The sequence below is a fragment of the Camelina sativa genome, chromosome 10, assembly GCF_030686135.1.
Source record: "Camelina sativa cultivar CO46 ecotype springtype chromosome 10, ASM3068613v1".
Classification (NCBI taxonomy): Eukaryota; Viridiplantae; Streptophyta; class Magnoliopsida; order Brassicales; family Brassicaceae; genus Camelina; species Camelina sativa.
Genome location: NC_141889.1, coordinates 26,205,211 through 26,232,499, shown reverse-complemented (window position 1 = coordinate 26,232,499; position 27,289 = coordinate 26,205,211). Strand labels below are relative to the sequence as shown.

At 36.9% G+C, this 27,289-nt stretch overlaps 7 protein-coding genes and 1 pseudogene across 23 annotated transcripts; 4 read left to right on the top strand and 4 right to left on the bottom strand.

Annotated features, from left to right (window-relative positions):
- Positions 1–38: 38 nt before the first annotated feature.
- Positions 39–3,960, top strand: LOC104719783 (phytyl ester synthase 2, chloroplastic-like). Of its 2 annotated transcripts, none has more exons than XM_019231260.2 (13): positions 39–579; positions 668–719; positions 854–909; positions 1,016–1,174; positions 1,395–1,499; positions 1,637–1,731; positions 1,884–2,005; positions 2,126–2,234; positions 2,334–2,464; positions 2,621–2,990; positions 3,077–3,190; positions 3,281–3,366; positions 3,459–3,960. In XM_019231260.2, exons 1-13 carry the CDS (start codon positions 240–242, stop codon positions 3,757–3,759), a joined length of 2,040 nt encoding a protein of 679 aa, XP_019086805.1. In that variant the 5' UTR covers positions 39–239; the 3' UTR covers positions 3,760–3,960. The 2 variants fall into 2 exon arrangements, with proteins under 2 accessions (XP_019086805.1, XP_010436054.1); XM_010437752.3 differs by having other exon boundaries at positions 1,637–1,743.
- Positions 3,837–5,311, top strand: LOC147937394 (uncharacterized; annotated as a pseudogene).
- A 1,954-nt stretch (positions 5,312–7,265) lies between these two features.
- Positions 7,266–8,641, top strand: LOC104719784 (GLABROUS1 enhancer-binding protein-like 3). Of its 2 annotated transcripts, none has more exons than XM_010437753.3 (3): positions 7,266–7,633; positions 7,722–8,003; positions 8,115–8,641. In XM_010437753.3, the coding sequence occupies exons 1-3, from the start codon at positions 7,400–7,402 to the stop codon at positions 8,382–8,384; spliced, it is 786 nt and encodes a 261-aa protein (XP_010436055.1). In that variant the 5' UTR covers positions 7,266–7,399; the 3' UTR covers positions 8,385–8,641. The 2 variants fall into 2 exon arrangements, with proteins under 2 accessions (XP_010436055.1, XP_087326889.1); XM_087470763.1 differs by having other exon boundaries at positions 8,087–8,641.
- A 356-nt stretch (positions 8,642–8,997) lies between these two features.
- Positions 8,998–12,929, top strand: LOC104719785 (phytyl ester synthase 2, chloroplastic). Of its 11 annotated transcripts, none has more exons than XR_015569316.1 (13): positions 8,998–9,474; positions 9,584–9,635; positions 9,781–9,836; positions 9,925–10,083; positions 10,308–10,412; positions 10,591–10,697; positions 10,850–10,971; positions 11,102–11,207; positions 11,346–11,476; positions 11,693–11,988; positions 12,063–12,176; positions 12,267–12,352; positions 12,450–12,929. XR_015569316.1 is itself a non-coding variant. In XM_010437754.3 (13 exons), the coding sequence occupies exons 1-13, from the start codon at positions 9,120–9,122 to the stop codon at positions 12,757–12,759; spliced, it is 2,073 nt and encodes a 690-aa protein (XP_010436056.1). In that variant the 5' UTR covers positions 8,998–9,119; the 3' UTR covers positions 12,760–12,929. The 11 variants fall into 11 exon arrangements, 2 of the variants coding, with proteins under 2 accessions (XP_010436056.1, XP_010436058.1); XR_015569320.1 differs by having other exon boundaries at positions 11,102–11,233; positions 11,314–11,476; positions 11,619–11,988; XR_015569323.1 differs by having other exon boundaries at positions 9,567–9,635.
- A 57-nt stretch (positions 12,930–12,986) lies between these two features.
- On the bottom strand, positions 12,987–16,461 carry LOC104719781 (uncharacterized). Of its 3 annotated transcripts, none has more exons than XM_010437751.3 (6): positions 16,277–16,461; positions 14,347–15,594; positions 13,970–14,218; positions 13,781–13,861; positions 13,278–13,655; positions 12,987–13,185 (listed from the first exon to the last, which is right to left on the bottom strand). In XM_010437751.3, exons 2-6 carry the CDS (start codon positions 15,487–15,489, stop codon positions 13,135–13,137), a joined length of 1,902 nt encoding a protein of 633 aa, XP_010436053.1. In that variant the 5' UTR covers positions 15,490–15,594; positions 16,277–16,461; the 3' UTR covers positions 12,987–13,134. The 3 variants fall into 3 exon arrangements, with proteins under 3 accessions (XP_010436053.1, XP_010436052.1, XP_087326887.1); XM_010437750.3 differs by having other exon boundaries at positions 13,970–14,221; positions 16,277–16,447; XM_087470761.1 differs by having other exon boundaries at positions 13,970–14,221; positions 14,347–15,591; positions 16,277–16,374.
- Positions 16,462–17,090: 629 nt separating this feature from the next.
- Positions 17,091–20,687, bottom strand: LOC104719780 (uncharacterized protein At2g33490-like). Of its 3 annotated transcripts, XM_010437749.2 has the most exons (11): positions 20,261–20,687; positions 19,778–19,850; positions 19,560–19,631; positions 19,419–19,480; positions 19,256–19,324; positions 19,108–19,136; positions 18,807–19,017; positions 18,480–18,716; positions 18,335–18,388; positions 17,440–18,253; positions 17,091–17,345 (listed from the first exon to the last, which is right to left on the bottom strand). In XM_010437749.2, exons 1-11 carry the CDS (start codon positions 20,375–20,377, stop codon positions 17,320–17,322), a joined length of 1,764 nt encoding a protein of 587 aa, XP_010436051.1. In that variant the 5' UTR covers positions 20,378–20,687; the 3' UTR covers positions 17,091–17,319. The 3 variants fall into 3 exon arrangements, with proteins under 3 accessions (XP_010436051.1, XP_087326888.1, XP_010436050.1); XM_010437748.2 differs by lacking the exon at positions 17,091–17,345 and having other exon boundaries at positions 17,405–18,253; positions 20,261–20,637; XM_087470762.1 differs by lacking the exons at positions 19,560–19,631; positions 19,778–19,850; positions 20,261–20,687 and having other exon boundaries at positions 19,412–19,480.
- Positions 20,688–20,974: 287 nt separating this feature from the next.
- LOC104719779 (NAC domain-containing protein 104) lies at positions 20,975–22,377 on the bottom strand. Its single transcript, XM_010437747.2, has 2 exons — positions 22,098–22,377; positions 20,975–21,923 (listed from the first exon to the last, which is right to left on the bottom strand). The coding sequence occupies exons 1-2, from the start codon at positions 22,267–22,269 to the stop codon at positions 21,421–21,423; spliced, it is 675 nt and encodes a 224-aa protein (XP_010436049.1). The 5' UTR covers positions 22,270–22,377; the 3' UTR covers positions 20,975–21,420.
- A 1,053-nt stretch (positions 22,378–23,430) lies between these two features.
- On the bottom strand, positions 23,431–25,952 carry LOC104719778 (glycerophosphodiester phosphodiesterase GDPD2). The gene is made up of 7 exons (XM_010437746.3): positions 25,718–25,952; positions 25,437–25,621; positions 25,089–25,148; positions 24,712–24,993; positions 24,288–24,383; positions 23,976–24,172; positions 23,431–23,848 (listed from the first exon to the last, which is right to left on the bottom strand). Exons 1-7 carry the CDS (start codon positions 25,785–25,787, stop codon positions 23,623–23,625), a joined length of 1,116 nt encoding a protein of 371 aa, XP_010436048.1. The 5' UTR covers positions 25,788–25,952; the 3' UTR covers positions 23,431–23,622.
- Between the last annotated feature and the right edge of the window lie 1,337 nt (positions 25,953–27,289).

Sequence of the window (27,289 nt, the reverse complement as noted above, 5' to 3'; positions counted from 1 at the left end):
AAATTGAATTAGGTAAGGTTCTTTTAAAACCAAAAATTGGATTTGGCAAAATCAAAATGTGAGTCTGAACTGAACCAAAAAAAAAAAAAATTCAAACAGAAAACGCGGACCTCGATAAAAGAAAAGGCGGAGCACTCATCGCTGTTTTCTCGTGTGCACGAGCTTCTTGTGTTCTTCCACCTCTCTTGAAGTTGAAGATGATGGATGTTTGAGCTACGAAATCGTTCTTCTATCCATCGATGGCGGTTCCCTCACTCTGTATCGCCGATGGAACCTTTCCCATTGATTTTTTCCACCGGTCGAGTTCAACCCGACGACCTACCTATGATCGGTTTACGAACCCGAAACTCGGATTCCATAGACGTTTTCGTTACGGTGGGAGAGTGGCGGCGACGGTGAATCCCTATTCGTACACGGAGGCGGCACGGCCCGAGGAGAGGAAGGGTTTGAACGATTTTTTGGTGGAGGCTAGAGGTTTCGTCAGATCAGACGGCGGAGCTGGTGGTCCGCCTCGGTGGTTCTCTCCTTTGGAATGTGGCGCACGTGCTCCGGATTCTCCTCTCCTTCTCTACTTACCTGGTCTGTTCTTTCAGTTTTCGATTTCTATAGATTTGTGAAAATGTAGTCTTTTCAAGTTAACAAGACCTAGAAGTCGTCTAAATTGTAGGGATCGATGGTACTGGATTAGGGCTCATTCGCCAGCATAAGAAGCTTGGAGAGTAAGTCTTGTTTGATCCAATCTTCTTTATTGCCTTAGAGCCTGAGATATGAATGTTTGAACACTTCAATATTTATCTACAAGGTTTACTCTTAGTTTCTGATGTCATCATCATTTTGTTTTGATCATGCATAGGATATTTGACATATGGTGCCTTCACTTTCCAGTCAGCGATCGTACCCCTTCTCGAGGTGCTTATTCTTTGAGCAATGTTTGTTGTCTCATTACGATTTTATAACCAAACGGATTAAGTCTTGCGTGGATGAAACTTTTTCTGTTGTGTTCTGTCGTCTTCAGACATTGTGAAGCTTATTGAGAGGGCAGTTAGGTCAGAGTACTTCCGTTTACCAAATAGACCCATTTATATAGTTGGAGAATCTATTGGAGCTTCTTTTGCCATTGATGTTGCAGCCAGTAACCCTGACATCGATCTTGTCTTGATCCTCGCTAATCCAGGTAAAATTAGTTCTTTTATTGTCTTACTCTAGATTCTCTAGGTCAATGTTGCAAGCTATATGTCATGGACCAGGCAGTTTGTACTTTATGATTTGAGCAATGTCGGTAATGCATAACTCTCATCATATTAAAGGAGCTTTTTTCTTTTTGTTGGCTTCTGTACATCTCATGAACTGTATGCATCTTGTCTTATGCTCATAATATATTTTGTTTGATGCAGTCACACGTTTCAGTAACCTCATGTTGCAGCCTTTATCGAGTCTACTGGAAATTTTGCCTGACAGAGTTCCCAGTTTGCTTGAAGAGTATTTTAGGTTTGAACAAGGTGAAATTTACCACTCCTTGTATATCTTTCAATCGAAGACAAATTAGATGCAGAGAATAGATCAAAATTTTCTCAAAGATGGGTTTTAGTATCAGGTTTTGGTTCAAAATTATGGTTTACTGTGCTTGATTTTATAGGTTATCCGTTTGCGGCAATGTTTGAGACAATGCTGAATGAAACTGATGCCAAGCAGATGGGTGGAGGGCTATTAAGAGACTACTTTGCAACTTCAGTTAATCTAACAGTAAAACAATTAATTGATGCATGTTCTTTCCGTCTTTACAGATTGTAGTGTTTGATTAGTAACATGCTCTTGTTTGTTCTTCGTTTTGTTGTTTAATTTTGTTGTCATGTGATAAACTCACGGAGACAAATTATTTGCAGACTCTGGTTAGGATTTTTCCCAAGGACACACTTCTATGGAAGCTTCAACTGCTTAAGTCTGCTTCAGCATCTGCTAATTCTCACATGTACACAGTCAAAGCCCAAACACTGATACTTCTGAGGTTCATACACTAGTAACCCTCTCTGCTTCATTATTAAGTATAAGTAGAAGTTCAGTTATTTGTTCATAAAAAGTTGTCTTAGCTGGCAGCTGAGTTGTAGCTTTAATATGACTATTTCAGTGGACGTGATCAATGGTTACTGAACAAGGAAGACATTGAAAGACTCCGTTGTACATTGCCGAAATGTGAAGTCCGTAAGTTTCAGAATAACGGACAGCTGCTCTTTTTGGTAAGGTGCTCTTTGTCCTGATGTAAGAAAAAAGTTTTTCTTATGTCAGTTAATAACCAGTAGAAAACTTGGAGACTGATTAATTTTATGTCATGTCAGGAGGATGGGGTAGATCTGGTGACTATCATCAAGTGTAGTTATTATTATCGCCGTGGAAAATCGCTTGATTACGTTTCTGATTACATTCCGCCTACCCCATTTGAGCTTAAAGAGTATGAAGAATCACAAAGGTAAATGAATATCCGCTGTGTCACAGATGTGAATACGTCTCTGATTGCTGTGTTGGACGCTTTCTTGAAAAATAGTTTGTATATAGCTAGAATATATTATTTGTTTATGCTACTGTAAGCAAATACTGAAGTATTGTTTTTATATCTCTGGTCCAGATTGCTAACTGCTATTACCTCCCCAGTTTTTCTGTCAACTCTAGACAATGGTACAGTAGTAAGATCACTTGCGGGAATACCTTCAGAGGGACCAGTTCTGTATGTTGGCAATCACATGTTGCTTGGTACCGAGTTGCGTCCAGCAGCAATTCATTTCTTGAAAGAAAAGAACATTTCGTTGCGAGGAATGGCACATCCAGTGATGTTTACCAGAAAGATTGGCTCAAAACTCCCGGATATGCAGATGTTCGACTCAGTTAGGATGATAGGCGCAGTTCCTGTCTCAAATATAAATTTCTATAAACTACTACGTTCAAAGGCTCATGTGGTTTTGTATCCTGGAGGTGTTCGTGAAGCTTTGCACAGAAAGGTTAATGATTGTACATCTGATGATATTTGGCCTTCATTTTTAATTTTTGAGGCTTTACTACATTGAACAAAGATTCATTTCTGCAGGGTGAAGTATACAAGTTGTTTTGGCCAGAACATTCAGAGTTTGTAAGGACCGCATCTACCTTTGGAGCTAAAATCATTCCTTTTGGAGTTGTTGGAGAAGATGATCTCTGTGAAGTAAGCAAAATCTCTTCTTATTCTTCGTTATAGCTTTCAGTAGCTGCACTTCTTAAAACTCTTTTGTGAAATGGAATGATTCTCTCTCAGGTGGTCGTCGATTACAATGATCAAATGAAGATTCCTTTCCTGAAGAATCTTATAAAAGAGATAACAGAAGAATCTACTTACTTGAGGTATTTTGTTTTGTTTTCGACTCTCTGTTAGAGATAATCATCACATGAAACTGTTTATATATGACATTTGTGTGATGATAATAAATGGTTAGGACCGGTGAAGAAGGAGAAGTAGGAAACCAAGATTTGCATATGCCTGGAATAATTCCCAAGATTCCGGGACGGTTTTACGTCCACTTTGGGAAACCAATAGAAACAAAAGGTAGAGAGAAAGAGCTAAAGGATAAAGAGAGAGCTCATGAGGTTTACTTGCAGGTCAAGTCTGAGGTGGAAAGATGTATGGCCTATTTGAAGACCAAAAGAGAATCTGATCCTTACAGAAACATTTTGCCGAGGTCACTCTATCACCTCGCACACGGTTTCTCTTCCGAAATCCCAACCTTTGATCTCTGAAATCAATAAATCTAGTTACTTGATTTGTGACTTAAGTAACTTTGTGGAATTTGGATACCGTAACTTCAAAAAAGCATATGGCTGCTAATGTAGAAATTGAGTAAGTTCGGGGTGGTATGTTAAAAATTCATACAACACATTAAAAACGTTTTACGTTGAAGACTTGTGTCTTTTTTTAAAAAAATATATTCCCTCTCAAAATATAAGATGTTTTAGCCAAAGTACGCATAGTAAGAAATATTTACTTTTAAAAAGTTTAACTAATCAGAAACAAGACTACATAAAATAAATAATAAGAAAATATAAAAGTAGTCTAAAAGTTATCTCAAAAATTGAAAACATCTTATATTATAAAACAAACAAAAACCTCTAAAACATTATATATTATCAAACGGAGGGAGTAGAAATTAATTACTTTGGGTGTTTTCGTAGCTATTTGTTCAACTCAACTTTAGGAGGGTTGGGTGAATATTGCAATTACAAGAAAACTGTGTAATCTTTTGAGGGCATTACAAAACACCTTTTAATTTCTGTTGTTGTAAGAAATGTTATAAAAACTGAACGCATCTCAATCAACCAATCAAAGACCGGAACTAAAAAAACTCTTGGTAACTTTCCAGATGATGCCTTCTCTGATCCATTCAACACGTGCAATTTCTTTCCTCGGTACATTTTAAAACCTTGAGTGTGATAAATGGGTATTTTAGTCATTTCTGTATTGGACTCTTGAAATTCCAACGAGAATGCATTGATACTCCAGTGTATGAGTCCAACGCGACGCTTGCTCTTCTTATTACTCTCTCTGGGGTTTTTTGAAACAAAGAAGAAGACTCTTTCTCTCAACTTGGGAAAAAAACTAGGGTTTTTCAAATTTCCTAATTTAAAAGTTATCAATGAAGCGGTTATTTCAGGGAAGTGCTTCCAGCGACGACTACTCAAACTCTCGGCCTCGCTTTGGAATCCGACACAATAACAACAACAACAACAGTCGACCAATGCTTCCGTCTCCTTACTCGAGGAAGCGTGAACATGATGAAGACATCTCCGGTAGGGAGGCCATGCTTAGGAGGAGAAAGCTACCGAGCACAACGGCCACTTTTGTACTACCTTCTTCTTCTTCTTTGAAGATAGCCTGGTCTAAAAACGCTGAGATCTCTACTCTCTCGGTTCGTAACTAACATCTCTGTTTTACTATCTTTTTTTTCTTACATTTATATAAAGTGTTTACCTTTTTCTGTTGTTGTGTGGAAAAGGGGGATTTTGGAGTTTCAGAAAGAAACCGAATCGAGCTACAATAAAAACTGGGATGATTTTTACAGTTATATGAGAGAGTCCATGACCATTAGATCAGATTTCTCTAAGCAACAGCTAATGGGTAAGGTTAAAAAGTTGAAGAAGAGGTTTAGAGATAATCAGGCGAGAGCTAATGATGGAATAAGACTCTCTTTTACTAATACCGATGATGAAGAATTGTTTAGATTGTCAAAGATCATATGGGTTGAAAAAGAAACTGAATGGGTTTATGAGGAGAACAAGAACCAGACCAAGGTGAGTGTCTTTTTTTTTTCCCCCTACCAGTCTCCATCTATAAACATTATGTGAAGTTTATAGTTACTTATATGTAGTGTGATTGTAAATTAGTGTATTGTGCTGAAGGAGGATGTGCCTTGTGCTGAGCACGAACAACGGGTGGTGAGAAATGCGAATACTGAGGTTAAAAATGGTGAGGAATAAGATGGTGTGGGTGATTTGTGTGTTATAAAGGATTTTAAGTCTGGTGGGTAAACCCGATTGGGTTTTTAGTTTTCTGGGTAAACCCGTGAATACCCAAATCTTTTGTGTTATATGATGTATTTTGTATTTTACATTATATATTTTTGTGTCCCTAGCTTTTTGGTACCAAATGTGATATATATTATGTATTTTGTGTATTTTATTATATTTATGACAATTTTAAATTCATCTAATTTATCTTAATTATGAGTCTATAATATAAACACCAAAAGCTAAATATTTGTTATTAGATCTGTGTAGAAAATGTCTTTCAAAATAACTGTTGAACTGAAGTTAAAAAATAAAAACAACAATAATAAATAATGGTTGGATTCTAAAAAAAAAAATCCATTTTCAAAGGTTTACACATGTCATTTGCATCTATTTTTTTATTTTTATTTTTTCTGATAAAAAAACCCAACGGATACCCATTACCCAGTAGGATAAACCCGTGTGGACTTTAATTATATGAAACCGATCCGTTTTAAACCCGCATTTTTTTTTACTTAAAACCAGATCTTTGGGCTTTAAATTTTTCATAGGTCTCGGATACCCAGTGGGTTAAAACCCACCATTAACATCCCTAGTTTTAGCTATGGGTATTGCAGTGGACGTGATCAATGGTTCCTGGACAAGGAAGACAATGAAAGACTCCATTGTAAGGACTGCATCTAAATTTGGAGCAAAAATCATTCCGTTTAGCCTTGTTGGAGAAGATGATCTCTGTGAAGCAAGGAAGAATCTCTTTTCTATTATTGTTCTAACACCAGCTCAACCCATGTCACTCCTAATATACAATGATCAATGCATTCTCAAAACTAGTTTAATAATGTGATATGTCTTCTCCGGTGGTACCTGCATATATTCATTAAACTCTTTTTGTTACTATAGGATTTCGAATAACTCCTTTTCTACAATTGGAATGATTCTCACATGGTATTGGTTTCAAAGATCAAATGAAGACCCTTTTGAAGGCAAAAATAAAGAGTTACATTGTTAAAGAGATCACAGCTCATGAGGTTTACTTGGACAGGGCCGGTCCAACTGTATTTGATGCCTAAAGCTAAATTTTTTTTTTTGCCCATTAACAAACATTTAATAAAAAATATTAACAAAACCAAACATATCATGGCTCGAACTCGGATCACTTAAGTAGAAACGGTGTACATAAAACCATTGTACCACTGCAACATCCATGACATGATGCCCCGTATATTGATAATAAATATTGACGCCTAAAGCCCTTGCTTTACGAGCTTTAGGTCAGGGCCGGCAGTGTACTTGGAGGTCAAGTCTGAGGTCGAAAGATATTTGACTTATTTGAAGATAAAAAAAGAATGTTGTGATCCCTACAAAACACTAATTTTGTCGAGGGGTTCTCTGTTATTACCTCTCTTACAAAAACAGTTCAAAGTGTTGTATTGACACTCATGCAAGTTTTTGGATTCTTAAAACACATTATTATTAACGTTTACATTGTGATTGGACATTTGGATCATTTTTGGAACTTGAGTTACAAACTTTGGGATGATTTTGTAGATGATGTTCAACTTTAGGGTGTATTGGATGAAATATTGTAATAACAAGAAATAGACTGAGTTCTTTATTTTTATTTATAAAGAAGACCTTTCCGACTTTCTTTTTTTTTTTTACCTTGGTGCATTTTAATATGAGAAAAGGGTATTTTAGTCATTTACGGGTTTTTGGACTCTAGAAACTTCCACTCCCACAACGCTTGCTTGTTGCACAGTTGCTGCTCTCTTTCTTTACTCTCTCTGAGTCTGGGAAGAACTAGAACTAGGGTTTGTCCAAAATCACCCAAATTTCTAAAACCTTTGGAAAAGTTTTGATCTTTGATCACTTACCGATGAAGCGAGGAAGTGATTCCAGCGAGGACTCGAGCTCGGATTACTTTGTAATCCGACACAATCCTCAACCTCTCACGAAGAGGAAGCATGAAGATGACGAAGAAATCTCCGGTACGGAGGCGATGCTGAGAAAGAGAAAGCAACTGAAGACGAGGAAGACATTGTTGGAAGCTTCTTCTTCTGGTGCTTGTAAGATGAACTGGACTATCACCGAAGAGCTCCTCATCCTCAAGGTTTTGTAAAATTTCCTATGCTTTTATTTTCTCTGTTTTTTTTTCTTAATAAAGTTGTTACCTTTTTGTTGTTGTGGACTATGAAAAGGAAACCAAGGCTAGCTACATGTCTGACTGGAATGCGGTATACGATCGTATCAGAGGTTCCATGGAATCGGATTTCTCAAAGAGACAGCTACAAAATAAGATTGAAAAGATGAAGTTGAGATTCAGAGACTATCAGACGAGATCTAGTGCTGGAAAAAGACTCTCTTTTACTAATGCTCATGATAAACAAGTCTTTAGATTGTCAATGGCCATATGGGGTGAAATTGAAAACAACAAAACCAAATCTGCTTCCAACGAGAACATTAATATGGACCAAAGAAAGGTGAGTCTTTTGTGTGTGTGTGTGTGTGTGTGTTCGACCATCTTTCTAAATATGGACCAATCTTACCGTGTTTTGTTTTGAAGGAGTGTTTGTTTACCTTGTGTGGAGCAGGTTTGGGTGAGTAACGCGACTGATGATGGTGAGAAAGACAAGTCTGAGGATTTGAATGTTCTGCAAGAGGCACTTGAGGTGGCGGCATCGTTTCGGAGTTTAGGTAACCATCAACAGAGATCGCTGCTTCGGAATTTGAAAAACCTTGGAGCTACACAAAGGAAAGAGCTAACCCACGAGTGGAAGGCATTGCTCGCTCAGGACATGCAATTGGGTATCAAGAAACAAAGTTTCTATGCAAAGCTTGTTAACGCTGGCTTTTCTGCTTAACTCAACAACAACAAGGGAAACAAGTTCTGCTTTTGGAATGTTATTATGATGTTTTAGGTTAATTTTCCTATGTTCTGTTTAAGCCAATCTCTTTGAACAGTTAATTACAAAGGGCTTATGACTTATTTTTGGTAAGCGTAAGGGTAATGGTGTCTGCTATTTGGGGGCCGGATCTGTGTGTGAGTGGGTAAATCTCATGGAATATGGTCTTGTGCTCATAATACACTCTTGTTTGATGCAGTCACACATTTCAACAACTTCATGTTGCAACCTTTTGTATATATATATATATATAATATGGTCTAATATCGCCTGACTTGCTAGAGGAGACTTTTGATTACAATGATCATCAAATGAAGATCCCTTTTCTTATGTCATGAGAGATTCTTCGAATAATTAAGATTCATGAATCTTGAGTAGATAACCAAAAGTAAAACCAACCGATTCGATTTGTATCAGACCGAACCAGCTACAATAATTGAATTTAAGCAAGTTCATCCATGTAAACCGAGCCAAAATTGAGAATTTGAAATTATTCAAACTGAAAAAAAAAAAAAAAAAAAAAAAAATCAAACTTGGTTATTTCTCGTGAGCACGAGCCAGCCACGAGCTTGTCGTGGTCGACCTATTAATATATATATATATAATTAGAGTAGTAGAGTGAGATGAAGAAGCTTAAACAACAATAATTATAAAATAAATATAAGACCTTCAATCTTATAATTCTGATCGTCAATGGCGATTACTAGTACTGTTACAGTTCGTATCACTGATGAGCTCTCTCCCACCTTCTTCTCCTCCTCCTCCTCAGCTTCCACTAGAGCTTACTGGAAGTTAACCCGACGACTGACCTCCTTCGCGTACGATCGCCATACGGATCGGGAATTCGGAATCGGTGGTAAGTTGAAGGCGACGACGAATCCGTATTCGTACACGGAAGTGGCACGGCCTGAGGAGAGGAAGAGTTTGACGGTTTTTTTGGTGGAAGCTGGAGATTTCGTCGGATCAGACGGTGGTCCGCCTCGGTGGTTCTCTCCGTTGGAATGTGGCAAACGCGCTCCAGAATCGCCTCTTCTTCTCTACTTACCTGGTCTGTTTCTTCCGATTCCGATTGCTCTCGTTTGAATTGATTTCTGAGATTTCTGATTGGGTTGATGATGATATCGAAATTGTGAAAACTAGTTTTTCCAAAATTTCAGGGATCGATGGTACTGGATTAGGGCTCATTCGCCAGCATAAGAGGCTTGGAGAGTAAGTATAGTCTGATCCAATCTTTTTTATTTGCCTTAGAGCCTTAGATTTGAATGTTTCAACACTTCAATATTTATCTACAAGGAAGGAATGAATGGTTTACTCTTAGTTTCTGATGTCATTATCATATTTTGATCATGGATAGGATATTTGATATATGGTGCCTTCACTTTCCAGTCAGTGATCATACTCCTGCTCGAGGTTACTTCTTCTTTCTTAAGCAGTTAATTTTTAGTGTTTCGTATTCTTCTTATGTGGGTGAAACTCTTACTTACTGTTGGCTTTTCAGATCTTGTGAAGCTCATTGAGAAGACAGTTAGGTCAGAGCACTACCGTTTCCCAAATAGACCCATTTATATTGTTGGAGATTCTATTGGAGCTTCTCTTGCTCTAGTTGTTGCTGCCAGTAACCCCGACATCGATCTTGTCTTGATTCTCGCTAATCCAGGTAATTAAAACAAGGCTACTTACTTTTTTTTCTGGATCGTTGAGATCATTTTTTGTGTGATTGTCTTGAGTCCTAAGATGTTTCGGGCCATTTATGAACCAAGCTCAGAAAAGTGTCATGAACAAACCACCTACTTTATGATAGAAGCTTTGAGTAGAGTAGGTAGATCTCATGGAGTGTATACATCTTATCTTGTGCTAATAAATAGACTCTATTTGATGCAGTCACTCGTTTCAACAACTTCATATTGCAATCTTTATTGGGCTTCCTGGATATTTTGCCTGACGGAGTTCCCAGCTTGATAGCAGAGAATTTTGGGTTTAGCCAAGGTCAAGTTTCAACCCTTTGTATATCTTCCACGTCTATCTATCGGTGTTAAGCAAAAATAAATTAGATGCAAAGACTGAACCTTCAAAATTTCTGTCTCAAAGATGGGTTTCAGACTTTCAGTGTCAGGTTTTGCTTCAAAGTCAGGACTAACCGTCTTTCATAAATTTTATTACGTAGGTTCTCCGTTGACAGAAATGTTCGAGACCATGCTCAATGAAACTGATGCCGCGCAGATGGCTAGAGGGCTATTAGGAGAATTATTTGCAACTTCGTCTAACATGCCTGTAAGACTCTATTTTTAGCACATTACTAGTTAAACTCTGTGATCTGCAAGACAAAAAAATATGCATCTATCATTCTTGTTGTTTCGATTTTACTTTCCATAGTCATTCGCTACATGTCAGGAGATAAGCTCACGAAAGCAAATAATTTACAGACTCTGATGAGAATCTTTCCCAAGGACACACTTCTGTGGAAGCTTCAATTGCTTAAGTCTGCTTCAGCGTGTGCTAATTCGCAGATGGACACAGTCAACGCCCAAACACTGATACTTCTGAGGTTCATACACTAGTAAACTTCTCTATTTCCTTACTGAATATAAGTGGAAGTTCGAGTGATCTGTTTGATTGTAATGAATTTAGTTAATTGGAAGTTGAGTTGTAGCTTTAATAAACTTGTGTTATTGCAGTGGACGTGATCAATGGTTAGTGAACAAGGAAGACATTGAGAGACTCCGCGCATTGCCAAGATGTGAAGTTCGTGAGTTTGAGAATAATGGACAGTTCCTCTTGTTGGTAAGGAGCTCTTTCTCCTGATGTCAGTGAGTCCTATTTAATTAATTCACAAGAAATTCTAGAGCCAACAAAACTTTCAGATTATGTTTGCTTTAATAACATACAGCTCGATCGATGTATATTATGTCATGATGTCAGGAGGATGGCGTAGATCTGGTGAGTATCATCAAGCGTGCGTATTATTATCGCCGTGGGAAGTCACTTGATTACATTTCAGATTACATTCTGCCTACCCCATTTGAGTTCAAAGAGTATGAAGAATCCCAAAGGTAAAATGACTCACTTATCATATCGACTCTATGCTGTGTCAAACTAATTCCGCGACTTAGATCTAGTGAAAATATTTTAGTATAGTACTAGCTACTTAGCACATACTGAAGTAGTATTCTTTTTTTAATTTCTCGGGTCCAGATTGGTAACTGCTGTTACCTCCCCAGTCTTTCTCTCAACTCTAAACAATGATGCAGTAGTAAGATCACTTGCAGGAGTACCTTCAGAGGGACCGGTTCTATATGTTGGAAATCACATGTTGCTTGGTATGGAGTTGCATGCAATAGCACTTCAGTTCTTAAAAGAAAGGAACATTCTGTTGCGAGGACTGGCACATCCATTGATGTTTACCAAAAACAAAGGCTCAAAACTCCCTGATATGCAGTTGTACGACTTATTTAGGATAATAGGCGCAGTTCCTGTCTCGGGTATGAATTTCTACAAACTACTTCGCTCAAACGCTCATGTGGCTTTGTATCCTGGTGGTGTCCGTGAAGCTTTGCACAGAAAGGTGATGATGTAATTTCCATATATGCCTTCTTTTTTATTTTTTTGAGGCTTTATATCTAAAGACACATTTTACAGGGTGAAGAATACAAGTTGTTTTGGCCAGAACACTCGGAGTTTGTAAGGATCGTATCTAAATTTGGAGCAAAAATCATTCCTTATGGAGTTGTTGGAGAAGATGATCTTTTTGAAGTAAGAAATCTCTTTTCCGTTCTCTTGAAACTCCTATTGTGTCAATCGGGTTTGGACTAACTCTCCTCTGTACAATGAAATGATTCTCAGATGGTTTTAGATTACAATGATCAAATGAAGATCCCTTTCTTGAAGAATCTTATAGAAGAGATAACACAAGACTCCGTTAACTTGAGGTATGTTCTTTTATTGACTCTGTTAGAAATAATCAGATGAACCGTAATCATATAACATTTGATTCTGAATCTAGTGATGGTTATATTATATGGCCAGGATCGATGAAGAAGGTGAACTGGTAAAACAAGATTTGCATGTGCCTGGGATAGTTCCCAAGATCCCGGGACGGTTTTATGTATACTTTGGGAAACCAATAGAAACAGAAGGTAGAGAGAAAGAGCTAAGTGATAAAGAGAAAGCTCATGAGGTTTACTTGCAGGTCAAGTCTGAGGTAGAAAAATGTATGACCTATTTGAAGATCAAAAGAGAAACTGATCCTTACAGAAACATTTTGCCGAGGTCGCTCTATTACCTCCTTCATGGTTTCTCTTCCCAAATCCCAACCTTTGATCTACGAGATCATTAAATTTAGTTACTAAATAAGTGTTGTAGCTCTATTTACACGAACCTGATTTAGCTGTGTGATAAAAAAGATAAAACACGTAAATTTGGGTATGTTATTGTAACTTTGAAAGTGTGTATGGCTGTTAGTTAATGTGGAAAGGTGAGCGAGTCGGGAGTATTTTTTTTTATCAAGAATTATATTTGTGTTAATTTTTATAAACCGAGAGGTCCGACACAGTAACAGTAGTGTTCTCTACAAAGTAAGTCAGCCATTACTGAAAGTGAAACCTACTTGGTATGATGGCTATATAGATGATAGATGATTATTCTCTATTTTATATGTACAACGTTCTTTTATTTTCTTCTAACAAAAGCTAAAGCAGAGAGTTTCAACTGGTTACACGTCGAAGTATCTTGGATTTTCTGGGTAATGATACTCCACATTCAACTGCAATTTCAAAAGCCACATCAGCGTTTTGCGTTTGCTTTGAAAAGTAGCTTTTACCAAATGACGTTTGAATAAGATTTCTTAAAACATACCTTTCCTTCATCAGAATCAGTGTGCCGTTGAGGAAACACAACTCTCAAGTCGTTATACAAATAGAATCTCCTCTCTCCATCGTCTGCTGAATCCAAGCTTTTCTTCTGACCTATTTTTGTGGCTTTCTTGCGTAAGGGGCAAATAAATTTTAGATGTAGAGCGTAGCGTATGACTCCGGATTTTGAACAGCGTTTTCCTGTTTCTCTGTACGTCTCACGACAATTCTTGTTCCCACACTCATTCGGCGAATGCAATTCATCCACTGACTCAGATCCTTCCCTACCTTTATTTGCATGACTTTGGTCTATTCTATCTGTAGATTTGTTGGCTTTGGTCAGAACAGAGGAGGCCAGAGTAACCTTTTGGCGCAGGAAGGTCTGACCATGAAACAAGACTTCGATCAAACATTGATCATTGCATCTTTTAGATAACGCAAGCAACAATTGAAATCTAAAATGGGATAGCAAATGAATTAAACAAGGGGAGGAAGGTTTGAAGTTACCTTTGTACCGTGTGGCATATCAGATAAGTCATAATTACAGAGGAAAGTGTGAAGAGGTGTCTTTTCAGGGTTACTCAGAACCTGCGAAACAGAAGATCATACCATGAATAAACTCATCATATAATTCTAATTTTAATTCGTGATTGCGAGAATCTACTTTTTCAAATAAGACAAGAGACTAGAGGGTACCAGTTGGATCCGACCCTTCATAGGAATTCGAAGCCGTCTATTAATGCTCTGAGCATCAGAATTGTTTTGGTTGGTTTTCAATTTCTGACCCCATAATTTGTTTTGCGAAGATCCTCCAGAGATATCTATGGAGGCATAGTATAGTAAGAAGCAATCATCACCAACACTTGTAACTGAGAATGGAAGCTTTTGGGATTTTGGAGAGATGTTTCCACCAGCAATACTAAGAGTGGCAAGAAAACCGTCGATCTTCTACAAAGAACGACACAAAAGAGAGTAAGTGAATCAAAAATGTAAATGTTTTTTGGTTTCTGACAACAAAGAGTTTTTGACTGGAGGTTTTGTGAATCTTTTATGGGTTTTGGTGTGAGTGAGACCTGATTAGTTTGCCCATGGGAGAATCTTCCTGAAAAGAGGGATTCTTCAAAAGAACCAACCAATGACCTTTGAATGGGACGTCCACTCAAGCTTCTACTAAACCTATTGCATGGAGATGTAGGAACTGATTCAATAGCCCTATCCATTGAAAAGGCTCTCTGGATACCATTAGTATCATCAAACGATCTACGACCAGTCCTGAGTTCTGCTTCTTCACCAGTATTCCTTAAACAAACACCATCTTCAAAAACCTTCCCATTTAGGCCCCCTTGGAGAGCTTTCATTCTCTCGGAAAATCTTGGCCCAAGAGGCGACAGTGAAAGTGGAGGGGAGACAGATACATTCTTGTGACATGGTAATGGCTTAGCGGGTACTAGAGGTCTTTCATGTACTGGTGAATATAAGTAAGGTATATCTTTTGTGGGATGCAGATCACTGGAGTCAAGCAATGGACCATCCGTGAAGATGGTAGATGAAAGCTTACCCCTGTGTGACGAGTCATTCCCCCATTCAGAGCAGGTAGAAGTGGTAAAGAAACATAATGTCTCAGAGATATTGGCCTTTTTATGATCTTGTGCAACAGGAGTGTTGGTTGTAAACTGTTGGTTGCTACGGCTGATATCAAGCGAGTCACCACTAAATTTATCGGGAAAAAGCTTACTCAGAGGAGAGCTAACCCGTTTCCTGACTAATGATCCACCGGTGATATCTACTCCATTAGATCCACCAGTGCGATTACCAGTGATACGTGTGTATTCATTACTCGGTGAGCTAGATTCATTTGACTGGAAACCAACTATCCTTCTAACTTCAGTTCGATTCTGATTCAAAATAACCTTATCCGTGGCATAAGCCGGTTGGTGATCAGATAATGAAGTAACAACAGCCCGAGTGTCATGAAATCTCCAAAAGTCATCATCATCTCTAAACTCCAAAGATATCAATGCATTTTTCCTATCAGGTTCTCCTCCAATAAAGGAGCAGAGGCTTCCTTCATTATTATTCCCTCGTAAATTACCGGTGGAATCACCACCAGAAGAAGTAGCAACATTTACAGGAAGACTTTGAGAAAGGCTGCAACTTGAAGCAGAAGACAAACCTTCAATTGCTTGGTCGTTTGAAGCAGTATGTGGCAGACCCATGGCAATGCTCAGAGGACCTTATCACTTCTAAGAATATAGTTGCCTACAACATATATATGTTGAGGATTATATAACACAGAGTTGATAGGTTTCACACTAGATCTCCTGAAATGAACAAAAAAAAAAAAAGTGGGAGAAGAAGAATCAACACACTATAACACAAGCTGTAAGAGTAAGAAGAGATGATGATGATCATTGATCAAGGAACATTTTTAATCATATAAACCAGAACCATTCCTAAGCTTAGAATCAATGAGGAATCATAGTGTAGAAAACTTCAAAATAAGGCACAAATCAACAAACGACATACATAAAAAAACAAAAAAAAAAAATCAAATTATCATTCTCATCTATCATCAGTGTGTATAAGATTCTCAAAGCACACAGTGTCTTTTTTTAAATCGTTATATAGAAATTGATCGAATTCACAAAACCAATTAAAAAAAAAAAAAAAAAAAAAAAGTGCGGATCATGAATGGTGAAAGATGAACCCAGAGAGATTGCACATTTTGTGTGATCAAAATCAAAAAAATGAAGAGATGAGAGCTCTCATCGTCGTCAATCAGAGCAACATCAAAAAATTTGAGAAACTACAAGATGAAACGATGATGAAACAAACGCAGCGATGAAGCAATAAAAAAATGTTTTCTATACGCAAATCCGAAATCGCAATCCCCAGCCCCCAAAATCGAACAACAACAAGTGAATTTCCAAGGATACAAAACGAACAAGACGAAAGAACTAATAATGGAGAAAAAAAAAGAAGAAGAATGTAGATGATGGAGACCTCTTCTTCTTCTTCTTCTTCTTCTTCTTCTTCTTCTTATCTCTCGTCTCGTCTCGCCTCTTTCGCTTATAAATAAATCCCAACATCGCATCTAAAGCTCCCTTTTTTTTTTTTTTTTTTTTCTTTTTTTCCCTTTTTTTTTCTTTTTAATTTGATATTTCTGGAAACTGTAGTGTTTACTGTATAATACAACTATTTTAGCATTAACGCATAATAATCGTTTTTTTTTTTTTTTTTTTGGTCTCTAACGGCTGCTTAATTAATCAAAATTTGTTATTTTCGTCTCTTTTTATAAAGTGGGAAATCTAAAAAAATTCCAACTCATAAATTATTTTGCAGTCTCATGCGCAACTCACAGTCACAAAAAAATCACGATCTCTAGACTGAAACTTAAGACAAAAAAAAAAAAAATAGTTTACAATGCAAATTATACTTCAAAAAAAAATCAAAATACTAGAAAGTCTAGAATAAAACAATTAAATACAAAAATTCAAATCAAATCAAAGATGGCTACAAGTTAGGTATTTTATCCTCTTTTAAGTGAGCCGGATAGTTAGTTAGGCCCATCTTCACGTGTTTATCCGGTAAACGCATTTCTCCTTTCTCCAGCCAATACTCTCTCTCTGATCATGTTACTGTCATTTTCACTTTCCTTTTTTGTGTAACACAAAATACCATAATTAGAAATTAAATAAACTTTAGCTTGTAAACTCAAAAAAAATGATAAATGTCTACTTTCTTCTTTAAAGGAGAAATCAATGGATTTTGTAAGGTTAATTTAGTATCTTGGTTGGAGAAAGGTAGTATCATTTCATTTTCCCTTAAAACTCAATTTTTATCATATTTTCATAAGTAAAGAGCTAATTTTTACGTTGACATTGGTATCAAAGTAAAATAAGAAGTAAAAAAGAAAAATCGGAAGCCTAAGAACAAATTAGGAGATTCAACAACTAAAGAATTACAAAATATCGACTTCTATATTTACTCGCGTACGCAGGTCTCTTTCTACAACTAACGTTTTGATCAAACGCAACGTTACAGCGTCAGTAGTGTTCAGTCAGTTTTACTCCTGCGTTAATAAAAATATAAACAAAACCATGTCTTAAAATCACTGATGATGAAGATAAGTTATAGAAAGATCAAGTTAGTTTTGTTTCCGTTACCTCTAATTAGTCCGCTCTGATGACCAACTTCCCCGACTTGAGACCGAGACAGCGATCTGAGATTCATCAGAGACGCTGGAGTTAGCGGCAGAGGCGGTGGAGACGCTACTCTGTGTTGGTTCCTCTCGGGCAAGGGTTGTTGAACCATGATGGCTCTCTGGTTTCTACAAGGTATAGAGAAGCTTCTCGCTACCACAAGTGGTGGAACCGGAAGTGGTGATGCTACAATGTTGGTTGACACAACTACATTGCTTCTTTCTTGATTCCAAGCCGCTAATGGCGCCGAATGACCAACCAGACCAGGAGATTTCGAGCGTCGTGGCGGTGCAAACTGACCTGGTGGTCTTGGAAGCTCATGGAGTTCGTTGATCCGAGGAGAAGAAGCAAGCGGAGGTGAAGCGCTAGGAGAGATCTTTGGAGAAGATGACTGAGCCTGAGCAGGAACTGGAACTGGAAGACGGGTCGAGAATGGTTTAAGTGGTCCCGAAAATGCGTGTTCTGAAGGACGGGGAAGACGGGAATAGAGGTTGTTTTCCACATCTTTATGAGCGGTCTTTATCGGTTCTAGCGGAGAAGAATGCCATAAGTTTGCACTGTGGCTTGTTTGGGTGACGGGTTTTGTGAATATTGATGAGGACTTTGAATCGACTGGAGTTGGTAATCTGTAAGCATTTGCAGATGGCGTCATCTGTCTCATCAATCTATCTGCTATATCAGATTTCTTTTCTGGAAACAAAGGTGCTGAATGGCTGCTCGTTCTGCGATCTCGGTTTGAAATTGGATGCTGGTGCTCTTCTCTATGATCTGCATTTACCTGCAGCAGAAAATATAACTTCAACACCGAATCATTCATACAATTGAGAGTTAACAAATTTTAAGTACATATATAACATACTGTTGCTGATGCTGTAGGTGAAGGGCGTTGAAATGAGAGATCTGTGTCATCCATCTATATGGAAATGGCAGTAAATGAGATTCTGTTATTCAATCGGTAAAGTTTCTCTTTCCCATTTTCAGGTTCATTTTAAAATTCAAATTACCTTCATTGATCCATGTGGTGTAGATATAACTTCTGCTCTCTGCTCGCTTGTTATGTAGTCAAAACTTAGTTCTCCATCTCTGTTAACAAGTCGGTCATCATCATCATTATCCTCACTACATTCCATTTCGTTCCCATGATCAGAGAGCTCACAGTCGATGTGTTGTCTCTCTGCAGCAATTCTGACTTGATGTTCTACTGCCTCCAGCGATTTTAGACCAGCAAAGAACATATGCATCTATGCGAATATAAGAAAGCATAAGAGACACTGATTGAGCAATTGCAGATCGGTTTCTTACAGAGAATAGTCATCTTATTCATATTGTACCTGAGCAGTGTGATGACGGGCAGCTTGTGTGAGGAGACTTCGAGCTTGTCCTTCTTTTAGAGATTTCAATCGGAAAATGCACAAAGTCGCCTCATCTTGTAGCTCATCACGGGCAGTCTCTAACTGACGGCGAATAAGTCTTTCCCCTTTACTGCCTTTAAGTTGTACCTTGTCTTTCACATGCTCCGTAATCATGTGCTTAACGACGTCTCTGTAAGTAAGACTCAGAGGTTTAAGGCAAAGATTATACAAAAACAACACCAAAAACAAATAAAAAACTACATTGCAGAAAACAACTGACCTCTTTTCTTCACATTGTTGCTTCATATCCTGAGAGGGAAAGACAAGAAAAGATGTAAATATAAGTGGTCTTTAAAAGGTTGGACCGAGAATTTTTCTGGCTTTCATATAAACTATGACTTCAAAAGACTAAAGCTAGGAGGGCATACCTCGACTGTTCTAAGGTCACTGAGAAGTGACTCTGAAGGTCGTGTAATGGTCTTGAATATTTGAGAACGCTGAATAAAGAGTGAAACAAGAACTTCCTCAGTTTTGTTCATAATTATACACATTTGATTCATGAAAAGTACAAGGTTGCAACATACAACTTACATAAGTGTCGACGAGTTTCTGAAGCTCAAACTGAACTTTACCTAACATTAGCAGAATTCCACCTGCAGAAGAAGAAACAATGTTACCGCATGGAAACATGACAAACAAACTTCCATGATAGCCGAATCTTAGAAAGCTTACCAGTTTCTTGATCATTATGAGGCGCGATTTGTGCCAAGCATGAACCCATTTCCCCCAATGATTCAGAAAACTCTGATGATAATACCAAACGAAAGAAAAAAAAAAGAAGAATGATGAATGCTAACTCTAACAATATACCAATCAAGCATCCAAATTCATACAAGAAGCTAGACAAGTGCAGATTTAATTATAAAAAATTAGGAAGCTTATAATATTACCATATGCGCTATTAGCCATCGCAGCAGCTACCTCAAGTAATCTATCATAACCTTCTCTCATGTCTTGCATATCCTGAAAACAATAGAGCAACAATAACAACTTTTAGGCTATTAAATCATCACAGAAATCGCTAAATCCATAACTTAATTAATGACTATAAAATTCATGTTATCCTCCAGTTCTAAATTCATGAAACAGGCAAACAAAGTAGCATCAGTTACAATACCAATTCTCTAATTACCATATAACTAATATAAAAGTCAATTCCAGATTCCTCCATAAGAAATATCTACAAAAGTAGAAATTAATGAACAAAGTTTCTATAAATGTAAATCCTCAAAAAAATACCAATTAAGTCAAAAAAAAAACAAAACTCGATCGAAGTATGAAGAACATCAAAACCCTACTTCAAAAATCCCACGATTCCGCCAAAAAAAAATCCGAGAACATAAATTTGTGAGAGAATCAGTGAATAAAATAACCTTAGCGGCACGAGCAAGACCATCAATCTGAGCGGTGGGAAAAAGCTCTCCAACATCAATCGCATCGGTCTTAGGCAATGCGAATCTCCTTAACCTTCCAAACGAAGCTTTCATCATATCTATATCTCCCCCTAATCAGGAAGCGCTCGATGATTTCGCAAAAATTTGGGAGTTGTCTAAAGAGAGAGAGAGAGAGAGAGAGAGAAGAGAGACGAAGGAGTGAGCGATTTTTTTCAAGTATCTTTAGGATGTGTTCAACGACATTGAAGAAGAAGAAGAAAAGAAAGTTTGTTTTTCTGGTCAAAAGAAAGAAAAAAACAGATCGGAAGAAAGAAACAACAGAGAGACGGAGACGGAGACGAGACCATTTTGGAGAGAGAGAGAGAGAAAAAAATGATACGCGTCGTCTTAACAAGATGAACGGTTCAGAAAAGAGATTTAACACGTGGCCTAATCTTAGAAGAGATGCCGAGACTGGAGAAAAGTCAAAGTCAAAGATTTATGACAAAGGCGGAAGTAGGAAGAAGCAAAAAAAAAAAAAAAAAAAAAAAGTTTATGTTTGACCAAAGAAAAAAATGTTTTTAAGATGGTCAAAGTCATCTCTTACGATTTTTTTTTTTTTTTTTTTTTGGATTCTAGTCTTGAAATTGGACTAATCATATTGTATATAAATATATATCTTTCTATCTTAGATCGTATAGCTCTAATTTACTCCTCTGGAGGAATATGAGCGCAGTTTAGCAAGGTAGACGGGTGATTACTAACATGAGCCCTCAGCGAGCAAGTGATGGTAACGGAAAAACTGAAATGAGACAATCAGAGACCAAAAAAAACCTGTACTTATGTATGCAGCTAGAAGGTAATAAAAATATTTGGACTTTGATAGGTGTTGAGAGAATCTAATACTCTTCTTCTTGATGATGATACCAAAAAGAGCTATTATTATTTTTGATGTGATTCTGTTTTTGCATTTTCATTCTGATTCCAAAAAAACTCTTTTATCTCTTCATTTTCTTATAAAATATTATTCCATAGACCAAATCAAAAACTCTCTCTTCATAAAAAGATTGAATAAATTAAATATTATAACAAGGCACCAAAGCTGCGTTCATGAACACTTGATAAAACGACCAAAGCACCATGTGATGGATGAAGAAGCCTTAAGGTGAAGCAGGAGGTGGAGGAAGAAGAACGGTTTCGTCTTTTTTTTCTTTAACAAGGTTCAATGTCTCTGCAGGCTTCTCTACACTTTCTTCTTTTTCTTCTTCTTCTTCTTCTTCTCCTTCCGATTGATCCGACTCGGATTCGGATTCGGATTCGTATGGGACTACAGGCAAACTTACAAACTCAGGTTTGGTATTCTTGCAATAGACGTGGCACATAGTCCAATCAGTATCTGTAACTGTCAATGGGAGACTAATTTCATCCAAGTACCAATTGTATTTTGGAGTTTCTTCTTCGTCAGGCAAACCATTTTTTTCGGATTCTTCTTCTTCGTTCTCAATGAAAGCAAATGAATGTTTTATACCGACTAATTTGTCATTCTTCTTTGGATCCAACACTTCCGTTTCTTCTCCAGTTGGTATCCAGAGATTATAAGACTTGGTAGGACTTTTAGATTTTTCCCGATAGAAGTACCAATGCTCATCTTCCTTTTCATATTCTGAAAGAAGAACAAAAAATCAAAACAAAGATTAGCAAATTCACAAAAAACAAAGCTTCTGATTCAAGAAAACAAGGAATAAGCCAACAAAACAGAACATATTTTTTGATACCATTCAGAAGCAAACAACCTCATTAAAACCCTTGAGGAGAGGAGGGAGGAAGCTAGTCTCACCAGGCAAGTCATGTGGATGTCTTGAGAAGATGTCATGACAGTTATCAGGTACTATACGAGCATTCATCTGTAATCCGAAAGCTCTCTTGTACAAGAAATAAACTGCCATCTCCAAATCTGAAGGACGAAACCTCATCCCTATTGGCAGGTCGTTGTATGTTACAGGGCCCATTGCAATAATAAAGTACAGAACGTTAAATAAAGTATCGACCGCCAGGGTTTTATGCTGATGAGATCTGCCGCAGAGCGTGTGAATTATGTAGGGGATGTTTTTTTTTTTTTTTTTGGGGGGGGGGGGGGGGGGTTGTTGCGAACTAGACTGTGATCATCTATATATGCTGTCGGAACAAAGATAGCTTCGTCCTATTCCTAATCCAACTAGGAAAAACGATTTTTCCTTTAAAAAAAAAAAAAAAATGAATAAGACAACACCACGCCACGCATGCATTGATCGTTAATGGTAACTATTAATAGAGTAATATATACATAACACAATTTTTACTCTTTTTTTATTTACTTAAATCAGAATGGAATATTTACATAACACAGTTTTTGACTTTGTACATTTTCTTATATTTAAAATAGTTAATAATCAAAAGCTCAAACTACTGTTATTTTATTTTTAATGTTCTTTTTTTTTTGTCACCTTTATTTTTAATGTTCCTAAATATATTTTAAAACGTTTTTTATATATATTATTTTATTTTGTTTGATGATTCCGTACTAAACAAAAAATGAAGATAAACTTTGATTTTGTGTTCAGATAAATTTGAGTTTTTTTTTTCCGATTCAGTCAGTGTTAAAATTAGTGAACAAATTAAAATTTGATTGTACTATCAATCCTCGATCAGTAGTTGGTATAAAACCTTATTACAATGAAAACTGAATTCAGATCTTGAGTGGTAAATATAATGGTAGTAGAGCTGAAAACGTAGTAGAAAACGTTTAAATAAAGCATGCACGGAAACAAATCAAAACATTAAAATTGAGTTGAAGGGAAGTGATCGTGAATCAGTTGTTAAATTTTTAGGTTAGGGTATATAAAAGAGACTTTCTGTTATGGCTACTGGAATTGGATTCTTGAATTTGATACTTGAAGAGAAACGAATGTCTTTTTGTTTTCTTCATTGTTAAGGCAGAGGAATGAGAGCATGAGTTGTAGTTTGAATATTGGAACTTCAAGCATCCTGTAAAGTTTGGAACAAAACAATTACTTCAAATTCTAATTGGGGATATGATTAAGAATAATCTTGACTTGTTTAGAAGAACACTGCATATGTAAATCAAAATAACATATTTTCCTAAAATTTTTAAATAGATGTATAGTAGTTGATTTTATTTTGTAAAAGCTAATCCTTGTGAAAAGAAAGAAAATTACATAAAATTATTTACAGTTCCAATTCCAACTATTGGGCAATACACCCAGAATAATAAATTAAAAATCAACAAGAAAATTAAAATTAAAAAGAAAAACAAACCCTAAAAAGAAACTTGGGGAAAAAGAAAAAGCAGAGAATGAAGATCATCAATTTTGTATTAATTGAGAGAGAAGCTTGAGAAGAAAAGCAATCTCCTTCTGTGAAAACTCAGGTCTTGTAATGGCACCATCATCATCCTTGGAAGGTGCTGATGATAATGGTGGTGGTCTTATCATCATGAGTCTCGTGGACTCTATAATCTCCTCAACAAAATCTACAATCACTCCATCAATCCCCATCACATATTGCATGTACACGGCCTCTCCTACATTGCTGCAACACAATATATAAAATCTAGTCACTGATTGGACCCAATAGCAATAAGAAAACAGACTTGGGGGATTTAGACATTAGTCATAACTTGATTGGTTGTGCATAAGAAAAGTGAAGGAAGCTTTACTTGAGTTTGCCATATGTGAGGAGAGAGAGGTTAGATTCTTTGATCTTGGCAATGGCTGCTGGGTTTCTGAACACTCCTTTTACCTCTGAAACAATGCCTTGAAGACCTCCTTCCAAGCAAACTTTAATGGCTTCTTCGAGTGTGTTTCTTCTCTCGTCATTGTGAATCTCATTCCCCGCATCAGTCAGAAAGAAAACCTGGTTTCAGTTCAGAAAACATTGTTAAATTAGGATACTCTATATTCACTCTTGGCTAAGATCTTAAGTTAAATTTTTGGCATTAATCAACGGAAAGAACGAGAATGGAACATACAGGGTAAGTGCTCTGCAGTTCCTTAACAAGTTTTGCTGCATCTGGTTGGAAACTTGAGAAGATCACTGGTCTGTCTTTAGCATAATCAGAGACCACCTATAGTTTGTGCACAGAATTGAATAAGAAAACAGAAGAAGTTCAAGAGCATTACAATACCAAAGATAAGCATTTTCTCTGTAGAAATAAGGTCTAACACAAAACGTCGCTAAGTAAGGCTCATGATGTCTTAAAATGATAAGTTAACAAGTCTTGATCTATCAAAATCCACCTTGGACTAGCATTGTAGAGACCTTTCTCATTCAATTTCCATTAAGAGAGGAATTTGATGTGACACATTTTATCAGAAAATGAGCATTTTTAACAATTGGCTCTATTGGAACCTATGAGAATTAGGAGGAATAAGGGAGCTAGTATTGGGGCATACCTGAAGAACTGCTCTCAGGACATGGACAAGAAACTCTCGTTCATAGACGATATGATCATCGAATTTCAACTCAATATTGAACCCAAGAGTTTGTTCAACTTGTTCGAAAGCATCTTGCAACGTGCAAAGAGAATCATCCAAGTCAACGTCCCATTTCAAAACCTTTCCCTCTTTGGATTTCCTCATCAGGGTCTTCCCAATTCTCTCAGTCTCCTTCTGAGGTCCATAAAGGAGAAACTCAGACAGACTCAGATCCGTCACTCTACTCTCATTAACAATACCCTGAACCAAAATAATACAACACCAGATCCATCAAGCCCACAAAGATCCAGAGAAACAAAAATACAAAGAGATCTAAGAAGAAGAAGAAGACTTACGTTTTCTTCAGAGTAGATGAAGTCATCATGGAAAATGACAGGACAATCATCTTTTGTCACCTACAAAAGCAAAACCACACAAAGCTTTTGTCGTTTTTTCACTTTTCTTCTATTGGCCATCTCTCGTTTCTCTTCAAATCTTCTTGTTCTTATTTTTTTTTTTTTTTTGGTTCATATCAATTTTCTAAGAAAAATACTATAAATAGCATCTTCATCCACAAACCCCACCCAAAGAAAGAAAAAAATCGAAATCAGCATCTTCTTCCATTAAAAAAACATAAACCCCCAATGGAACAACCCCTCTGACCTCATGACCTGAACATCAAATCAAAGATTCGGAGAACCAACCTGAACATCGAACTCAATGAAATCGATAGGATACTTGGCGGCGGAATTGAATGAGAGAATTGAGTTTTCTTTAACACCTCTTGTCCTCCGATCAGAGGATTGCAACACATTCATACCGATTCCTCTATGTCCGATCACCGAAAAACCCGGCAACCTAAACGAGTTCGGTTTGCTCAATTCTAAACCTGTTGTAACAGAAAAAAATAAGAACTTGAGAAAAAAAAAAAAATAACAACAACGACGACGACGACATAGCTCAAAAACAGAGAGATAAATCATACCTTCGGATAAACCGTAAACGGACTCCGGGAGGCTAGGGACGTCGGAGACGAGCACAGTTCTAAGAGCCATTCTCACGAGTAGAGAGAGAGAGACAGAGAGAGAGAGAAAGAGAGGGTAAAATAGGGATTTCGAAAAATGTTTGTGTGAGGATTTGAGGATTTTTTTTGCAGAGTATTTATAGTAATTAGAAAAAGAAGAAGCTAAGGAAAAAAGGAGCTGGATCTGCGTTTTCGAATATTCGATTCCACGTCAGCAATGTGCTTTTCTTGATAGTTTCCTTCCCGCCTTTTGTGGGATCTGGTACGACGCAAAAGAGTAAGGTTCTCATCTTTTTACACGTGTCCATGACTCATTGGAGATAAGTTTTTCTTTTGCACACGGCTTAGTCACTCTCTCTCTCTCCCGTTTTAATTATGATTTTTTTTTGGTTTTTTTCTTTTCATTTTTTTCCAAACATAGTGATACAATATATTCTTGGATTTATTTAAAAGATTCCTACATAAATAGAAAAACAATTCCAAAATTCAGACCGGTAAACAGAAAATAGGGGAAAAAAAATTAACCTTAAATTATTCTGGAAAGGAAACTTGTGTGAAAAGAATTATAATGTAATAGTTTGTTCAAGAAATAATTTTAAAAAAGTGCGTTTGACATACATAAAAAATGCAGTTACAATCTGAACACGTAATTTCCATTTAAATCCATATATGTTCTTACACGTTTTTATCAATGTTTTGAACTTTTAAAGTAATTTGATTACAAGATGAGTTGGTCAAATTTGAAGCAATTAGACTAGCAGGCGGCAATAGCTTTTCAATTAAAAATAAGATTACTGCGTGGAACCACGAAAATCTGACGTGTACAAATATATATATATATTTTTTTTTTAACGTTTTTATTAGGAAACAGAATTTATTACAAAGTCGTTACATAAATAGTTCCGTAAAAACATTAAAGGTCTAAAATATGTTTTACTAATTTCTGGTTGATAATGAGCTAACTTATCAGCCGCTTGATTACATTCCCTCTGTGTAAGTGAGAATGAAATCCTATCGAATAGATCCGCCCAACTGCGGATATCAACTAGGAGATTATCCATAGTTATATTCGTTGTTCTTCTATGTATAAGATCATCCAAAGACTTGCAGTCTCCTTCAAATATTGCCCGTCGGTAGCCTCGACACCATGTTAATTGAGTAGCATGTAATAATGCTAGTCCTTCGGTTTCTAGAGGTGTAGATGCTTGTTTGAGTTTTGAGCTGCCGGACAATAGATAAGATCGTCTTTCATCACGAATTATCCATCCTACTCCTATGCTCCCATTGTGTAAGTGAAAGCTGCCATCAAAATTTACCTTGACCACATCTCTTGGAGGAGGTTGCCAGTAAGAGGAAATTGAAACTTGTTGATGATGTACTGCAATGAGGCCGATGTAATGATGGTTGTGTTGCAGATAGCCATTCTTCCACATCATCTTTAGCTTTCTGAAGTACTGAACTTGTCTTCCAAGTTACTTTATTGAAAACAAGATCATTCCTTGATTTCCATATTTGCCAGCCAATCCAAAAAGG

What these genes read in the sequence shown, in the direction of transcription:
- LOC104719783 (XM_010437752.3), top strand. Translation starts at nt 240, where the DNA reads ATGGCGGTTCCCTCACTCTGTATCGCCGATGGAACCTTTCCCATTGAT. An exon ending in CAGCATAAGAAGCTTGGAGA is followed by an intron (nt 720 to 853) that starts GTAAGTCTTGTT and finishes GATCATGCATAG; the next exon opens with GATATTTGACATATGGTGCC. An exon ending in GAAGAATCTACTTACTTGAG is followed by an intron (nt 3,367 to 3,458) that starts GTATTTTGTTTT and finishes ATAAATGGTTAG; the next exon opens with GACCGGTGAAGAAGGAGAAG.
- LOC104719784 (XM_010437753.3), top strand. Translation starts at nt 7,400, where the DNA reads ATGAAGCGAGGAAGTGATTCCAGCGAGGACTCGAGCTCGGATTACTTT. An exon ending in AAGAGCTCCTCATCCTCAAG is followed by an intron (nt 7,634 to 7,721) that starts GTTTTGTAAAAT and finishes GACTATGAAAAG; the next exon opens with GAAACCAAGGCTAGCTACAT. An exon ending in TTAATATGGACCAAAGAAAG is followed by an intron (nt 8,004 to 8,114) that starts GTGAGTCTTTTG and finishes TGTGTGGAGCAG; the next exon opens with GTTTGGGTGAGTAACGCGAC.
- LOC104719785 (XM_010437754.3), top strand. Translation starts at nt 9,120, where the DNA reads ATGGCGATTACTAGTACTGTTACAGTTCGTATCACTGATGAGCTCTCT. An exon ending in CAACTTCGTCTAACATGCCT is followed by an intron (nt 10,698 to 10,849) that starts GTAAGACTCTAT and finishes AATAATTTACAG; the next exon opens with ACTCTGATGAGAATCTTTCC. An exon ending in CAAACACTGATACTTCTGAG is followed by an intron (nt 10,972 to 11,101) that starts GTTCATACACTA and finishes GTGTTATTGCAG; the next exon opens with TGGACGTGATCAATGGTTAG.
- LOC104719781 (XM_010437750.3), bottom strand. Translation starts at nt 15,489, where the DNA reads ATGGGTCTGCCACATACTGCTTCAAACGACCAAGCAATTGAAGGTTTG. An exon ending in TGAAGGGTCGGATCCAACTG is followed by an intron (nt 13,862 to 13,969) that starts GTACCCTCTAGT and finishes TCTGTTTCGCAG; the next exon opens with GTTCTGAGTAACCCTGAAAA. An exon ending in CTGATTCTGATGAAGGAAAG is followed by an intron (nt 13,186 to 13,277) that starts GTATGTTTTAAG and finishes TTGAAATTGCAG; the next exon opens with TTGAATGTGGAGTATCATTA.
- LOC104719780 (XM_010437748.2), bottom strand. Translation starts at nt 20,377, where the DNA reads ATGATGAAAGCTTCGTTTGGAAGGTTAAGGAGATTCGCATTGCCTAAG. An exon ending in AGAAACTCGTCGACACTTAT is followed by an intron (nt 19,325 to 19,418) that starts GTAAGTTGTATG and finishes CTCTTTATTCAG; the next exon opens with CGTTCTCAAATATTCAAGAC. An exon ending in GTGACCTTAGAACAGTCGAG is followed by an intron (nt 19,137 to 19,255) that starts GTATGCCCTCCT and finishes TTTCCCTCTCAG; the next exon opens with GATATGAAGCAACAATGTGA.
- LOC104719779 (XM_010437747.2), bottom strand. Translation starts at nt 22,269, where the DNA reads ATGGGCCCTGTAACATACAACGACCTGCCAATAGGGATGAGGTTTCGT. An exon ending in ACATCCACATGACTTGCCTG is followed by an intron (nt 21,924 to 22,097) that starts GTGAGACTAGCT and finishes TTCTTCTTTCAG; the next exon opens with AATATGAAAAGGAAGATGAG.
- LOC104719778 (XM_010437746.3), bottom strand. Translation starts at nt 25,787, where the DNA reads ATGGCTCTTAGAACTGTGCTCGTCTCCGACGTCCCTAGCCTCCCGGAG. An exon ending in TCATTGAGTTCGATGTTCAG is followed by an intron (nt 25,149 to 25,436) that starts GTTGGTTCTCCG and finishes TTGCTTTTGTAG; the next exon opens with GTGACAAAAGATGATTGTCC. An exon ending in TCATCTACTCTGAAGAAAAC is followed by an intron (nt 24,994 to 25,088) that starts GTAAGTCTTCTT and finishes ATTTTGGTTCAG; the next exon opens with GGTATTGTTAATGAGAGTAG.